Here is a 16,387-nt window from a genome sequence, read left to right on the forward strand (position 1 = left end):
GGGTCTGATAAGTATAACAGCACATCATCTGCAAATAAATAAATTTTATGCTCTTTCTGGCCAACTCTGAATCCCTCTAAATCTGGATCTCTCCTTATAATTTCTGTTAATGGTTCAATTGCCAAGGCAGAGGCCTGGCGACAGTGGGCACCTCTTTCTCCTAGATCTACTCAAAAGAAACATCAATGGCATTTGGCCATTGGTTATAATTTTAGTTTGAGATTTATGATTTAATCCAATCAATAAAAGTTCACCCATTCCAAACTTTTCTAGTACTTTAATAGGAAAGGCCATTCTAGTCAATTAAATGTCTTTTTTATAATGATACAATTATACAGATAGTCCCCAAATTATGACTGTAATAGGGGCCGAAGAATTGGTTGTGACTCGGGGTTGGTCATAACTCAGGGAATAGGGACTTCGGGCTACCACAGAGAACACGGATCTCAGGCTGACGACAGGGAATGGGGACTTCAGGCTTCTGCCAGGAGTGGGGACCTCTCTATACAGTACTTTTAATATAAAATATATACTTGTACAGTAGTTTTAATAGATTTTTTTTAAACATTTTGGTCTTATGTGCGGGTGGACATAAATCATGTAGGTCGGAAGTAGAGGACAACCTGTACTTAGATTTTCTTTGAACTTAGCCAAATGAATTATATTACTGTAAATAATCTGCTCAAGATATCTGCAGAGTCATTTTTTAAATAAATAAACTCCACCTGGTTTGAATTTATCAATTTAGATAGGTATTCCCCTAGTCTATTGGCTAGTGCTTTTGCTAAAATTTTATAATCAACATTTAACGAGATAAGTCTGTATGAAGACTGTTTTAGCGGGTCTGTGTTTTTTTTTAAGTAGTACCATAATAATAGTTGTTGAGAAGGATTCCAGAAGACTCTTGGTTTCAACCACCCAGTCCAATACCTTCATGATAAGAGGCATCAAGAGGTCTTTAAATTGCCTTTAAAACTTGGGTGGGAAACCATCCTCTCATGACTTATTTGCCTGTAATGTATTCAGGGCTTTTTCGATCTCTTCTCTATTGAAGAGGGCATCTCATTACTTCTGATCTCTATCTTCCAGGTTAGGCAGCTCAAATGGCAAGAGAAAATCATCTATTTCAATAGAATACCCTAACAAATCTGATTTGTATAGCTTTTTATAATGTTGTTTAAAAGTATCATTGATTTCCATTTGGTTATATGTTAATTTGCCTTTAGTTGCTATGACAAAATTTTATGCACTCTATCTCCCAATTCATAATACTTCTGCTTTGACTTTAAAAAATCATTTTTTCTATTCTATGTTTGTAATGTATTGTATTTAAATTCTTTTTATTTATCAACATTTTATATTTTTCTTTCAAACCTTTTCTCTGGTATTCTTTTTCAAATTCTGATATTTCTTTCTCTAGGACATTGACCTCTGCCATATATTTCTTTGTTTTATATATGAAATTATCTGTCCTCTCAGGTAAGCATTTAACATATCTCATATTAGGAAACTATTGTTGGTGGAGGTCTATTTGTTTCACAAAACAATTCTATTTGTGCCCTGATAAAAATTACAGAAATAGGTCCTTCTCAACAGTGTAGGTTAAGACGCCATCTCTAGACATTCCATTTCAACCACTCTGTTTTTCAATTATGCAGACATTAAAAGCAGGTCTATTCTTGTTTAGGAGTCATGAACCTTTGAGTAGAATGAATAATCTCTTGTGTAACAGTCTACACACATCCATCAATTTTAAATCTTACATAAAAGATAGAGGAACTTTGGCAGCCTTTGTCACTCTCCTTGCTGATTTATCATGAACTGGGTCCAAACAAAAATTAAAATCTCCACCAATCAGTACATTTTGTTTAATCTCCACACTCTTTAAGAAGTCACTTCATATAAAGGATTCATCATTAAAATTTGGAGTATACAATTTCATGAGCATCCAGGATTCTGCATATATCCAACAATGTGCCATTACAAATATTCCCACCAGGTCAATGGATGTGCCTTCAATCAACACCGGAATATTTTTTTATTTATTAAAATTGCTATCCCCCCCCCCTCACTTTAGAATTAAGAGGAGGATATGACATGTCCCACCCAATTCCTTTTTAGCTTATTATGTTCTGATTTTGTAAAGTGTGTTTCCTGTAGAAAAACCTTATCTGCCTTTATATTTTTTTTGTGTGCCAAAACTCTTTCCTTTTTATGGATCCGTTTATCCCATTAATGTTGTAACTGATCAATTTTAGCATTCTATTCATATTTGTACATATTCAGCTCCATCTTTAGACTCTTTTCCTTATTTATACAATAAAGTGATTATCCCTTATTAACAAACATTTTCATTGCCCCTGCTCTGACTGTGACGTAATCAAGAAACCCTGGAAGCCCATGGTACTGTCCGAGGAAGAAAGTCTCCCATTAGTTTTGGTGCCATTTTGAAAAAAAATTCCCTCTCCAGCACCATTAACCCCCTCAAGTCTGAGCATCCACCCTGCTCCTACCCTGCCAACCATTTACTCTCTGTTGGGCTCTCTGTATACCTTTCAATATTACTTTAAATAATTGATAAAACACATTTCAAAAATATATCATTTCACTTTTCATCCATTTTTTATCTTTATAGTTCACTTTATCTTTATTCTTGATCTTCTTTCTGATATATATATATATATTTTTTTTTAATTATTATTTTTTTTTTGGTCCCTTTTACCAATATTTAGAGAAATTGTTCAACTTCTTTTACGTTTGCTAAATCTTCGGGTTCCATCTGCTACATCGATCCTGAGTGTCATTGGATACAGCATCACACATTTTACATTCTGTGCTCTTAATCGTCTTTTTACTTCATCAAATTATTTTGTTTTACCAAAGTAGCACTTAAGTCCTGAAAGAATAGTACCTTTCCTCCTTCCTTCTCGACTGAGTCACTTTTTCCTGGCAAACTCCACTGCTGCTCTCAATGTTGCCTTCTGATCCAGGTAACTTAAAAATCTTACCAGGGCTAGTCATCTGCTCTCCTGGGGCCAAGGGTCCAATGGGCTCTTTCTATTTTTCCTTGAATTTTCCCACTCCCAATGCTTGTCGGATCCAATCTTCAAAGAATTTTACTGGGTCTTTCCACTCAATCCCTTCTTTCAGCCTGATGATTCAGACATTATTCCTCCTGCTGAAACTTTCCATGTGGTCGATTTTATCCAGCAGTGGTATCTGTTTTCCACTTCTTTATATCTTCTGCCAGGGTGTTTAAATGTTCTTGAGGTCATTATCAACCTGGCCCATCCTATTGTTCAGGTCATCAATAGCTGTCGTCAGCACTGATATTTTTGCTGCTACCTCCTTTAAGTACATTTTCCACCTTTGAGAATCTTCCACTCAAAATCTACATGGATTCCATCATTTTTTGAAAACCCTTTGTTGATTCCCTCACTTCCTTGGATTTGTGTCAACCTCGTGGTTGCGCCTACTTTACCACTCTCTCATGGACTTTCAGTCAACAAATTTGGCGATTTTGTGGCTTCTTCAGCTTTATTTTTCTGTGGTCTCGTTCTTCTTACCCATCAAGGTTATGTTTTTAACACAAGCAATTTTTATTTTGACAACTTTACATCAGTCTTTTAATCAATCTTCACAGAGAGCTCTTCCAACCTGCATCTGTCTAGATCAGTGGTTTTCAAAATGCCCCCTAAATTCACATTCCATCTTAAGTATTCCCTATTCCATAAGTGCTTTGTGATTAGTAAGGGATTGCTTAAGGAGGTATGTGAGTGGAAAGAAAAAGGTTTGAAAACCATTGTTTTAATCGTACCCAATTGATTTGTTATGTGCACTGTTTCATAACTCCAAAGGAAAAGGGCCAATGACAATTTCTCTCAAGCAAAATATTTCAGTAACAATTGGGTCTAGAGCAATAGTTCTCAACCTTCCCTTCACAGTTACATACCACCTTAAGCAATCACATACCAATCACAGAGTATTTATGGCATAGGGATTGCTTAAGGTGGAATGTGAGTTGAGGAGGCAGTTTGAAAACTACGGGTGAGATCCTGTGCATGGCCACACCCCCCCCCCCCACCTTATTCAACTTTACCATAACATCCCAACTCCTATACTCAATACTTTGACTTATGAAGGCCAATATGCCAAAAGTTCTCTTTTACAACCCTATCTAACTGTGACACCACTTTCAGGGAATTATGTATCTGTATTCCCAGATCCCTCTGTTCTACCGCCCTCCTCAGAGCCCTACCATTTACCGTGTGTGTCCTTTCTTGGTTTGTCCTTCCAAAATGCAGTATCTCACACTTTTCTGCATTAAATTGCATCAGCTATTTTTCATCCCATTTTTCTAGCTGGTCCAGATCCATCTGTAAGCTTTGAAAACCTTTTTGGCTGTCCACACCTCCAATCTTAGTGTCATCTGAAAACTTGCTGAGCCAAAGTACCACATTATCATCCAGATCATTGATATAAATGACAAACAACAACGGTCTAAGCACCAATCCTCAAGGCACACCACTAGTCAAAGACCTCCAATCTGAGAAGCAATCATCCACCACTACTTTCTGGCTTCTCCTGTCCAGCCACTGTCAAATCCAATTCACTACTTCACCAAGCACTTCCTCCTTGTTAATCTGTATAGGTTCCATGACCTCACTGCTTGTTTTCCTTACTTCCCATGATTCTGTGCCCTTTTCCTGAGTGAATACTGATTAAAAAAACATTTAAGATCTCCTCCACCTCTTCTGGCTCCATACAAACCCAACCACTCTGATCTTCGAGGGGATCAATTTTGCACCTTACTATCCTTTTGCTCTTAATATATCTGTAGAAACCCTTAGGGTTTTCTTTTGCATTGTCTGTTCTGCCTGAGTGCACTGACACTGACTTCAAATCTCACTGGAGGTGCTGGTAGCCACATTTATTTATTTATATCCTTGATGACGATCACTTTCAACTTGCTCTGGAATTCAACTCACATGTTTGGATCAAGCCTCTAATGAGTCCCAAGCTACAGGACCTTGATGTAACCTAAATTGGGCACTAATGAGCAGGTTTGCAAATCTATAATTCCTATTTGATTATCTTTTTCATCATTCTGTACATGACTGAGATTGTGAACCACCGAGTTGGTCAATTGGGCAAATCTGAACAATTTTGTAGATGCCAATGTTTGTTTTGTAGATGCCAATGTTGTGGTCAAATTGTTTCCTTTTAGCTGGAGATGTTGAAAATTCTCAAACTTTCATCTGCATTACAGCCAAAATATAATGAAGACCCATGTGTAGGGGCCACAAGTTCATTGCTTGCCTTTGTTGGGTTGGTTGCGAGCTTCGGCAGCTTCCCGGGGTTCAAGGGCTGCTATGTCCAGTTGCTGCCATCATTTCGGCAGCTGTTCCCGTCGGCGCTGCCCCTTTGCAGCACCATGTTGCATCCGCGTGTGCTATTGTTTTCTGAGGTTTGGAGCATGATCCCAATACTGATCCCTGAGGCACACCAGTAGTCACAGGCCTTCAATCTAAGAAGCAATCTTCCACTACTACTCTCTAGCTTTCCCATCCAGCCAATGCCTAATCTAGTTCATTACTTCACCATGAATACCACGTGTCTGAATGTTCCTGACAATCCCCCCCATGAGGGAACTCATCAAAGGCCTTATTGGGGAACAGTTGGTGCATGTGTGGGAGTTTGGGCGTGATTCCTCAGAGTTCAACTGTCAACTGGGGTGAAGGGTTAAAGAAGAGGAGGGCGAGTACAGCTCGAATTTTTTTTTGTTGACCATTACTACGGATGTAGTTACAACAAAAAGAAATACAAGGCAGAAAACAGACGTTCCTTCTGTTTACGTTGAGATTGATTCAGATTCTTCTGGGGAGCCTCTGTTCAGAGCATGTCTTAAGGAAAAGTCAACACTGCAGCAAAGGACTATAAATAAGAAAGCCACTTTTGAAGAAAATAAATCAATATGAAACTAATTAAACTCATGCTAATGAAAATAAATCAAAAGCATCTAAATCATCATTGAAGGAATTATTTTAATCAGAAATGGATGAAAATCAGGTATTAGAAGATGCTGCAAAACTGGTGCAACTGCCTTCAGAGAACAAAATGTTGAAAAAGGACTTGGAAATATTGGATAATCACAAAAACAGTAACCAGAAAGATTTTAACTTTGTTCTTGAAAACAAAACTGATTTTTTAGAAAAATGGGAATGCATTTAATGATTCTTCAGTTTTGAAAGTGACAAGAGAAAAAGCCAAGGAGGAGTTGGCAAGAATGGAGATTTAATTGTAGATAGAATTCACAAAGCCAGAGACTGAGAGAAGAATAACTGCTAAAGAAATTAATTCAGTTATTGAGGAAAGGGATGTGTACAGTCAGAGGAGGAGATTCATCTTTTTAAAGAGAACAAGTCATTAGTTAATAACTCAATATACCTGACTACAAAAAAATAATCAATTAGCTGTGCCTCAGAGTTTGTTAGCCCTTCAACTGGGTTGATGGGTTAAAAACGAGGAGGGTGAGTAGGGCTCGAATGTTTTTTGTCGAATGTTACTACGGATATCGTTACAACAGTTGGTATAATTATTATTGGAATATTGTCATATTAGATTGCTACAAGTCTTTTGTGTATATCAATAAATCATTTAAAAAACTCATCTGGACTTCATCATGAATTAAATTGAAACAAGAGCCCCACCTAGCCTCCAACTGGCCTTCTATCCATAAAAGTTGCTACACCATGATCTCTGTAAGGTCTAGTTATTCGGCAATGTATATTCTGTGCAGTGAGTTTAGTTGGCTGAAGACTGGCTTCTGGGATGACAGCAGAAGGAGTCTCTTAATGAGAATACTTGGAAACATTTAGGCCTTGTTGGGCCCTAACTGTCATAGAGCACTCCAGCACAGAAACAGGCCATCCAGCTCATTTATTCTGAGCTAAACTATTATTCTGTGAAGTCCCAATGTCCTCTGCCCAGACCATAACCATCCATACCCCTCCCATTCAAGCACCTATCTAATTTGTTTCCTAAATGTCAAAAATCAAGCCTGAAAACACCACGTCAACTGGCAGCTCGCTCCACACTCACCACTCTCTGCAAGAAGTTCCTCCGATGCTTCCTTTAAACATTTGACCTTTCACCCTTAACCCATTTCCTCTCATTCTTGTCTTTCCTAGCCTCCATAGAAAAAGCAGGCACATGGAACTTGGGCATTACTGCCAACTTTGTCAGTGTGGACAAGTCTGGCTGAAGAGCCTGTTCAAGGCTGTAAGACCCTACAAAGCAATGTCATCTGATTCCAAGGAAGACTGCAGATGCTGGGGTTGAGTGCAATACACAAACATGCTGGGGAAACTCAGCAGGTCACGCAGCATCCAGAGGAAGTAAAGGACCACCAACATTTCGACCTGAGCTCTTAATCGCACGCAGCCACCTGGTTTCCCAACCCCAGGAAAAATGAGGGATAATTCAGGAGGGTTGTCCAAGGGGGCAGTAAGATAGAGATCAAGTGGAAATTTGGTTGGAGAATGGCAGATAGAATTTAACTTTGACGGATCCGAGGTGTCCTTCTTTAAGAAGGCAAATAGATGGGGAATGTATGCAGTTAATAGCAGGAGCCTCGATGCGCAGAGGGACGTTGTTGCCCATCGCCCCCTGAACGTGACCGGCCGAGGCTCAGTTTCGAGATGAAGAGGCCCAGTCCCGAAACTTTGGGTTCGTTTCCAGGTTAACTTCTCATGTGGCTATTTTTTTGCGTCCCGGGCGCCCGGTGGGGTGGAAGCCGTTGCCGTAGGAGCAAGCATGCGGCCCACAGGCATGCCGTATCCCGCCCTCCCCTCGCCGGCCGGACACTCACGTGGTGTAGTCCTCCCTGCGCTGAATGCGGTATCGCCGCAGCACCTTCAGCTCGCTCAGATTCCCGTCCACCTCCCAGGAAATGAAATCCACTTTCTTCAGCAGCTTCTTCTCGTGGAACTTCAATTTGCGAACCATGTTTGCGGCACTCGGGTCCTCGCCGTCGTACCTGGTGGCCACTGCCCGCCTGCATAAACCTCAATACGAATGAATAGGGTACTTTCTCTAGTTGTCCACATTGTGCCTGTAGGAAGAGGGTAAGTATTGCCATTGGCAAATCAAATTCGTCACGAGCTACGACGTTGCCTCGATGTCGCTAAAAATGCAGTAAATGTCGACATAAATTAAAACTGATAGTTCCATTAGCTACTCTCTATATTACGTCACGGTTAGCGCAACTCTATTCGGGTGATCTCTGGGGGGGATGAGAGGTGGATCAAATTTTAATTCCTGGGGGTCACCATTTTAGAGGAGTTTTTCTGGGCCCAACACACTAATGTCAACCTGAAGAAAGCATTTCAGAGCCTCAACTTCCTCACAAATTTGCGCAGATAAGGTATGACATCAGAAATCCTGGTAAACCTCTACAGATGTGAAGTGGAAAATGTGCATCACGCTCTAGAATGGGGCAGATTAACTACCACCTGGACCCTAGGCTGAGCTTTACTAAGGCCCCCCGACCTTGCCCCTCTGCCTCACCACCCCCACCACTGAAGAGAATAAAGTAAAATTGTTCCATTTATTACCCTTTGGGAGTGATGCCCTCACATACTCTAAATTTATACACTGGGTATGTGCTGGGAATACACCATTTGGTATTAGGTTGGAAGAAGGGAGGAAAATCATCATTAAAATCAAACAAAACTTTACAGAAGCTGTCTGCTAGCTCCTAATAATTTGAAAAGTCTGTGAGTTACAAAAGCAAAAACAAAATCAGTTCTTAAAAAAAGTTTCGATACAAAATAACACAGGAGAAGGGGAAGTCTTTTACAAAAATGTTAAACTCTCGTGAACGACGCTGCATGAGCCAAGTTCTGCTGCAGGAGGCGGACCTCAGACTCACGCACTTGTACCAACGTGAGCATTGCGACCTGCGGAGCTTGAATTGATAAATGGAACTGTGACCCCACTGCTAATTTACAAGTTAATGCAGTATTTTTGTGAGTCTTGATTGACGGGTGGACCCAGGACTAACACTAGCCCATATTGACAAGTGGTTACATTGGTGTACCAGTTGTTATGATGGGCCCCCTTACCTTCCAGGCCCCTAGGCTTCAGCCTAATGATTAATATGAGCAGAAATCCCTGCAAAAGATAATGGAGTAGCCTAGTACATCACAGGCAAAATGCATCCACCATTCAGAAAATCTTTGTGAAACACTGCTGTTAAAGAGCATCAGTGATCATCAAAGATCCACACCAGCATACTCTTTTCTCACTGCTGCCATCAGGAAAGAGGTATAGGTGCCACAAGACTCGTACTATCAGGTTCAGGAACAGTTGCTACCCCTCCACAATCAGACTCATAAAAGGCAAACTGATATGCCATAGACATGGACCAGACAAGTGTTTTACTAATACAGGGCTTTTATTAACAGACTCTCAACCACCACTAAACTGGCCAGTGGGAAAGTATCTCCATCTGTTATACCAGTAGGGTGGAGCATCTCTTCAGCCATAGCCAATAGCAAGCAACTCCATACATGAGAAGCATAATACACCCCCCATTACATCATCACATTCACCCCCCCCCACAAAAATTGACCAATTTTAACAAAATATTATACTGACCAAAGCAAAAGCTGGAAAAGCAAGCAGGTTAAAAATTTCAGAGGTAAAGGGTAAACACAAAACCAGAATTAATTGAAACACATACCAGTAAACAGGCTTCAGAGATAACAGTAGGTAACCTTGGTAATTATGTCTTCAATTATAAATGGTCATAACACAGTCTCTGGGAAGGTTTAGAAACATGAGCATATCTGCACAAAGGCACAGATGAGAGCGGAGCTTTATCTCCTAATGAAGGACTTTTCGCACCAGCTGTGGAAGGAAGTGGAGAGCGGGAGGCAACATTCTCTTGTGGAGAGTATTGTTCCTTGGGCAATGGATCAAGTAACTGATGTTCTTGAGATGGGGAGGGCAGTGAGGGCGTCAGAATAGTGGAAGGGCTAGCAGACCAAAGACCAGGTGAAGCCAGGTCTCTAAGGGAAATGGTGTCCTCTCTCCCATCAGGAAAAGCAACATGAGCATACTGCAGGTTAGCATGAAGCAGTTGAACACATGGGTCTGATTTGTTTTTTTAATAAGACTTCTCCGGGCTCAGATAGCCAAGTCAGCAAGGTCAATCCAATCTTCAATTTTCCAGGGAAAATAAAAGCAGGTTGGTGAGGACTTTCTTTGGTAGCTGTACAAAGCAAAGTACAAATAGAGTGTAATGCCCCTGGCAGCACATCTTGCCAGCGGCTGGTGCGGAAACCTTTCAACTTCAGTGCAAGAGTGATAGCTTTCCAGATTGTACCATTACCACACTCCACCTGACCATTACCTTGCAGGTTATAGCTTGTAGTACAACTAATAAATCAAGAAGGCATTGCCTAAGTTCTGTACTCATGAAAGCTGACCCTCTGTCACTATGAATGAAGTTAGGATAACTGAAAATCTTATCAAGACATTTAATAACAAAACTAGCAGAAACATCAGCATGTGGTATAACAAAGGGAAAACAAGAGAATTCATCAAAGATGTTTGAGGGTTGCCATCCTTTAAAATCCACGCTGAGGCATTCAAAGGGTTTGGACACTTTAATCAGTGTAGAAGTGTGAGGTTTGTAACAGTGTGGTTTACATTCCGCAATGACTGGACACACGCTACAGTGCACCAAAGAAGAGGTACAAGGACTGCTTAAAGAAATCTCTTGGTGCCTGCCACATTGACCACCGCCAGTGGGCTGATATCGCCTCAAATCGTGCATCTTGGCGCCTCACAGTTCGGCAGGCAGCAACCTCCTTTGAAGAAGACCGCAGAGCCCACCTCACTGACAAAAGACAAAGGAGGAAAAACCCAACACCAACCCACCAATTTTCCCTTGCAACCGCTGCAACCGTGTCTGCCTGTCCCGCATCGGACTTGTCAGCCACAAACGAGCCTGCAGCTGACGTGGACATTTACCCCCTCCATAAATCTTCGTCCGCGAAGCCAACCCAAAGAAAAATCATAAGTAGAAAGCTTAATTCGCCCACTCATGATCTTAAAGTTTTTAATCTTGCTCTTCGATTTAGTGTTGAACATGTAGGCGACAGATATTTGATCAGTCAGTAATGTGAATTTCTTTCCGGCTAAAAAATGCCTCCAATAGCGAATGGATTCTACAATGGCTCGTGCTTCGTTTTCATTAGAGGATTGCCTGACCTCTGGCCCATGTAATGTCCAAGAGAAAAAGGCCACAGGTCTACCAGCTTGGTTTAATGTTGCTGCTAAAGCCCAATCAGACGTATCAGATTCCACTTGGAATGGTAAATCCTCATCAATAGCTGACATCGTCACCTTAAAAAGCACGGAGGGCTTCTACAGACAGGGGGAAAATTAGTTGTTTTAAACAGTGGTTGCACCTTATTTGCATAATTCGGCTCCTAATGAACGAAATAGGAGAGAAAAAACCAATGTAGCGCTTGAGGGACTTTTGCGTCGCAGGTTGGGGCAGCTCCATGAATGGTCTCATTCTCTCTGGGTCAGGGTTGATTTCACCTCTACTTACAATGTAGCCCAGTATAGCCAGGCATTTAGTGCGGTATACATAATTGTCATTATTAAGGGTCAACTTCAGATCCTTGGCCACCTGGAGGAAGTTACCTGAAGTTACGATCGTGATCACTGAAGTCTTTGCCACATATAGTGACATTGTCCAGATAAAGGTAGGTGGCTTGCAAGTTGTGAGCATCTACGAGCTTATCCATTTCTCTTTGGAAAGCCGAAACACCATTGGTAACTCCAAAAGGGACCCTTTTAAACTGAAATAATCTGCCATCTGCCTCAAAAGCAGTAAGCTGCCTTTTATCCTTGTGAATGGGCACCTGATGGGAGGCTGATTTCGAATCAATTATGAAGTATATTTTTTATTGTGCATTCTGGTTTACCATGTCTGAGATACATGGCAGGGGATAAGCATCCAGTTGCGTAAACTTGTTTATAGTTTGGCTATAGTCCACAACTATTCTATGTTTCACACCATTATTGATGACTACTACTTGTGCGCACCAAGGACTTGTACTGGGTTCAATGATTTTTTTCTCTCAATAAGCAACTAACTTTGTTCTTAATAGTTTGTCCTCTTTGCTAAAACGCCTACTCTTTGTACCTTTTGGTAGATTGGTAAAAAGATGGGGAGGTTTAATCTTAAGGATTGACAACCCACAAACAGCCTCTTAGGGTACCGTGATCGATGGTAGTGGGCGGTTAAATGCCAGTACAATACTTTTCATTTGGCACTGGAAATCTAGCCCAATATCATTGGAGTGAACAGACCGGGTAGTACGTGTAATTTGAAATCTTTGTATTTGTTTCCCTGTTCTTTCAGGGTTATTCTGCAGCAATTTGTAACATCTCATTTTATTCAGAACAAGCCATAGAAATGTTGTGCTTAGACGAATACAGGTTAAGATCAGGGAGCTTGCAGTCGTAGGGTGGATATAGCTGTCAGTACTGCCCAAATCAAATAAACAGTCATCAGTCTCCCCGTTTATCTTCATCTTCATCATGGAATGCTTCAGCCCGTGGGGGTTCATCTTGGTTTATTGTCATCGACACCAGAACAGGGTCTCCCCGCAATGGCAATCTGTCAGAACTTGCCTCGTCACTAGCAATTCCACTCGTGATTTTGGAAGAAATGTAAAATGAATCATTGGTTCTCCAAGTCAACACAGCAGTCTCATGGCAGTGCCCCTGCTTATTAGCAGCGCTTGTGTACTTCTTCTTCCCTCTCTTCAACTCACGGCATGAGCTAAATGAGGACTCTCGCGCCCGGCAGGCTCTGGCCTAGTGACCTCGTTTTCTGCAGTTGGCACATTGGCTCGTCACTTGGGGCACTGTGAGCGTATATGCAGTGTCAATCCACAGAAGTAGCAACTTCTGTAGCGGCCTCTATGCTGCGGTTTAGTGGCACTCAGCAGTGGATCATCGCTGCGGGCGGGCTTTGGGGGTGCCGCTTCAGCACCTCTTTCCTTCACAAGGGCTTTAGCGCTTTGCAGCACAGCCCTAAGGGTCTTCAATTGTTGTAGAGCAGCATTAAAGGTCAGGCCCGGGGTCTCCAGTAAGCATTGTCTGATGTACTCTGACTCCAATCTGCTTATGAATGTGTCCAACATTAAGGATTCTTGGTGACCTTCAGCCATGACAGCAATGCATCAACAGGCTCTGGATAGCCCTTCTAGTGCGAGTGCAAAAGCATCTTCGCTCTCTCTGGCTTGTTGTCTTCGAGTATGAAGTTGATGTCTTGCAAACAAAGAGTTTTGTGGCACATCATAATAGGTTCTGAGGAGATTCACTGCATTCTGGTAGACCGCTTTATCTCCCAAAAACATATCTATATTCTATCACACTGGGTTATAGGTTAATTGAGTGTAATTGGGCAACACTGGTTTCAATGGCTGGAACTGAGTTCAACTACATTATGAATTTTTTTGGAATAACCGCAAAGCAACAACTATAATTATACACTCAGCGATTGAATCAGGATTTGTAGAGTGAATTGCCTGTTTGCTTCATATTTCTGGATTCCATATTTGGTTGATATATGTTGCATTCCTGATGAATAAAGTCACACATACTTAATGATTAAATGCCAATGCAGTCTGTGCCCATAACTGCAGATTACACAAATACAGTGTCGAGAATTGGAAGTATATTGTAAATCAGTAATAACACTGATTTCAAAGCATACATCTAAATCCATGATGGAAATAGAGCTTCCTTTATCAATCTATTTTATTGGGTTTGTCTCCATGAGTATTTTATTTTTCTTGCTATTTTTCAGGTTTCAGCCATGTTATTGATTTTCTACAATGGGTTCAGTGGGAAGGGTATTAACAGTCATAGCAGATAAGCTCATACAGGATCTTTACTGAAAATGCTGGAAATAGTAGGTCAGGTTAGGATCTTCTACCTGAAATGACAACTTACACAGTGTCATTTTCTCCCCTTTTTCCCCCTCCCTTCCCTCCCTTCCCTCCCTCCTTCCCACCCCCCTCCAAACCCATTAAACATTCAACATATACGATACAATAAACCCATTAAACAATGTCATCACGCAATGAAAATAAACAAGAAGATTGTGTCACCTACTGTTACACACTGGGTCAGTTCATTTCGTATTCTTCTCATTCTTTCTTTTTAGGGGGTGGAGGTCCACGGTAGGCCCTCTCGTTGTGTTCCATGTACGGTTCCCAAATTTGCTCAAATAACGTGACTTTATTTTTTTAATTATATTTTTTTTTTCCAATGGAATACATTTCTTAATTTCTATGTACCATTGCTGTACTCTCAGGCTCTCTTCAGATTTCCATGTTGACATTATACAATTTTTTGCTACAGCTAAGGCTTCATCCAGTTTGAGCCCTAATTCTTTACTTCTTATATTACTTAGAAGAAAGATCTCTGGATTTTTTGGTATGTTGCTTTTTGTGATTTTATTTAATACCTGATTTAGATCTTCCCAAAACTTTTCCACTTTCGTACATGCCCTGCCCAAATTGCATGTACTGTTGTTCCCGTTTCCTTCTTACAGCGAAAACATCTATCTGATACTGTTGGGTCCCATTTATTTAACTTTTGGGGCTTGATATATAGTCCGATATAAAACCTACGACCCAAGGACCTCGCTGCCACGTCCCAGCTTGCTTGGCCACGGCACACGAACCATGGGTGTAAAGGGTGGGGCCAGTACTGCGCACACTGCACTCCACCTAAAAGCTCCTTTGCGCAGGCCCGTGGACAGGTCCCCGTCCTCCCCCTCAAAAGATGCACACAAACTCAAGCTAGCATGTTGGAACATCAGAATCATGCTAGACAAGGTTGACAGCCACCGACCTGAACGTCGGTCTGCCCTCATCGCACATGAACTCCTCAGACTCGACATCGACATAGCCGCTCTCAGCGAAGTCCGCCTTGCAGTTGTAGGCAGCCTCCAAGAACACGGCGCGGGCTTTACACTCTACTGGTCTGGCAAGCCTCAGGCTGAACGACGCCTATCTGGTGTTGGCTTCATGGTCAAAAACTCCATTGCCTCCAAACTCGAAAACCTCCCGACAGGCCACTCTGACCGGATCATGTCCATGTGACTCCCCTTTCAAAACAAGTGACGTATCACTCTCATCAGTGTCTATGCTCCAACCCTTCAGGCGGAACCAGCAGAAAAAGACAAGTCCTACACTGATCTGCGCAACCTCATCCAACGCACCCCTACAGCCGACAAGGTTGTCATCCTTGGCAACTTCAACGCTCGCATCGGCAAAGACTCAGAAACCTGGCCAGGAATCCTTGGCAAGCATGGTGTCGGCAAGTGCAATGACAATGGGCGCCTCCTGTTGGAACTTTGCGCAGAACAGCAGCTTGTCATTACTAACACCATTTTCCAGCAGAGAGACAGCCTGAAGACTACCTGGATGCATCCCCGATCCAAACACTGGCGCCTCCTGGACTACGTTCTGGTGCGAGGAAGACACAAACGAGATGTGCTCCACACCAGGGTCATGCCCAGCGCGGAATGCCACACTGACCACTGGCTTTTTTGCTGCAAGCTCAACCTTCACTTCAAGCCAAAGTTCAAGAACAGTGGAGCCCCCAGAAAGAGGTTCAATGTTGGAAACTTGCAGTCAGATGTAGTGAGAGGAAACTTCCAGGCAAACCTCCAAGCAAGGCTCGAGGATGCAAACTGCCTCATGGACACATCTCCTGAAACCCTCTGGGATCAGCTGAAAACGGCCATACTGCAATCCACTGAAGAGGTACTGGGCTTCTCTTCCAGGAAAAACAATGACTGGTTTGACGAAAACAACCAGGAAATCCAGGAGCTGCTGGCAAAGAAGTGATCTGCCCACCAGGCTCACCTTGCAAAGCCTTCCTGGCCAGAGAAAAAACGAGCCTTCCGTCTCGCATGCAGCCACCTTCAGCGCAAACTCCGGGAGATCCAAATTGAGTGGTGGACTAGCCTCGCCAAATGAACCCAGCTTAGCACCGACATTGGAGACTTCAGGGGTTTTTATGAGACACTAAAGGCGGTGTATAGGCCCTCACCCCGTCCAAAGCCCTCTGCGCAGCTCAGATGGCGAAGTCCTCCTCAGCGACAAGATCTCCATCCTCAATCAATGGTCAGAACACTTCCAATCCCTTTTCAGTGCCAACCGCTCAGTCCAAGAATCCGCCCTGCTCCAGCTCCCTCAACAACCCTTGACGCTAGAGATGGATGAGGTCCTTACCCGGGAAGAGACATATAAGGCAATTGAACAACTGAAAAGTGGCAAAT

General features: G+C 42.2%; 1 protein-coding gene across 2 annotated transcripts in view; it reads right to left on the reverse strand.

Annotated features, from left to right (window-relative positions):
- The window catches only part of imp3 (IMP U3 small nucleolar ribonucleoprotein 3), a 221,220-nt gene extending 213,132 nt beyond the window's left edge, over window positions 1-8,088 (reverse strand). The window contains exon 1 of one of the 2 annotated variants that reach the window (XR_011357576.1): window positions 7,871-8,088. Coding sequence is in view for 1 of the 2 variants with exons in the window: in XM_069937635.1 (XP_069793736.1) it covers window positions 7,871-8,007 (137 nt within the window). In the remaining variant the exon portion in view is untranslated. The remainder of the gene's footprint in view (window positions 1-7,870) is intronic. The other variant, XM_069937635.1, reaches the window with a different exon arrangement.
- Window positions 8,089-16,387: the final 8,299 nt, after the last annotated feature.

This window comes from Narcine bancroftii, chromosome 5, assembly GCF_036971445.1.
Source record: "Narcine bancroftii isolate sNarBan1 chromosome 5, sNarBan1.hap1, whole genome shotgun sequence".
Lineage (NCBI taxonomy): Eukaryota > Metazoa > Chordata > Chondrichthyes > Torpediniformes > Narcinidae > Narcine > Narcine bancroftii.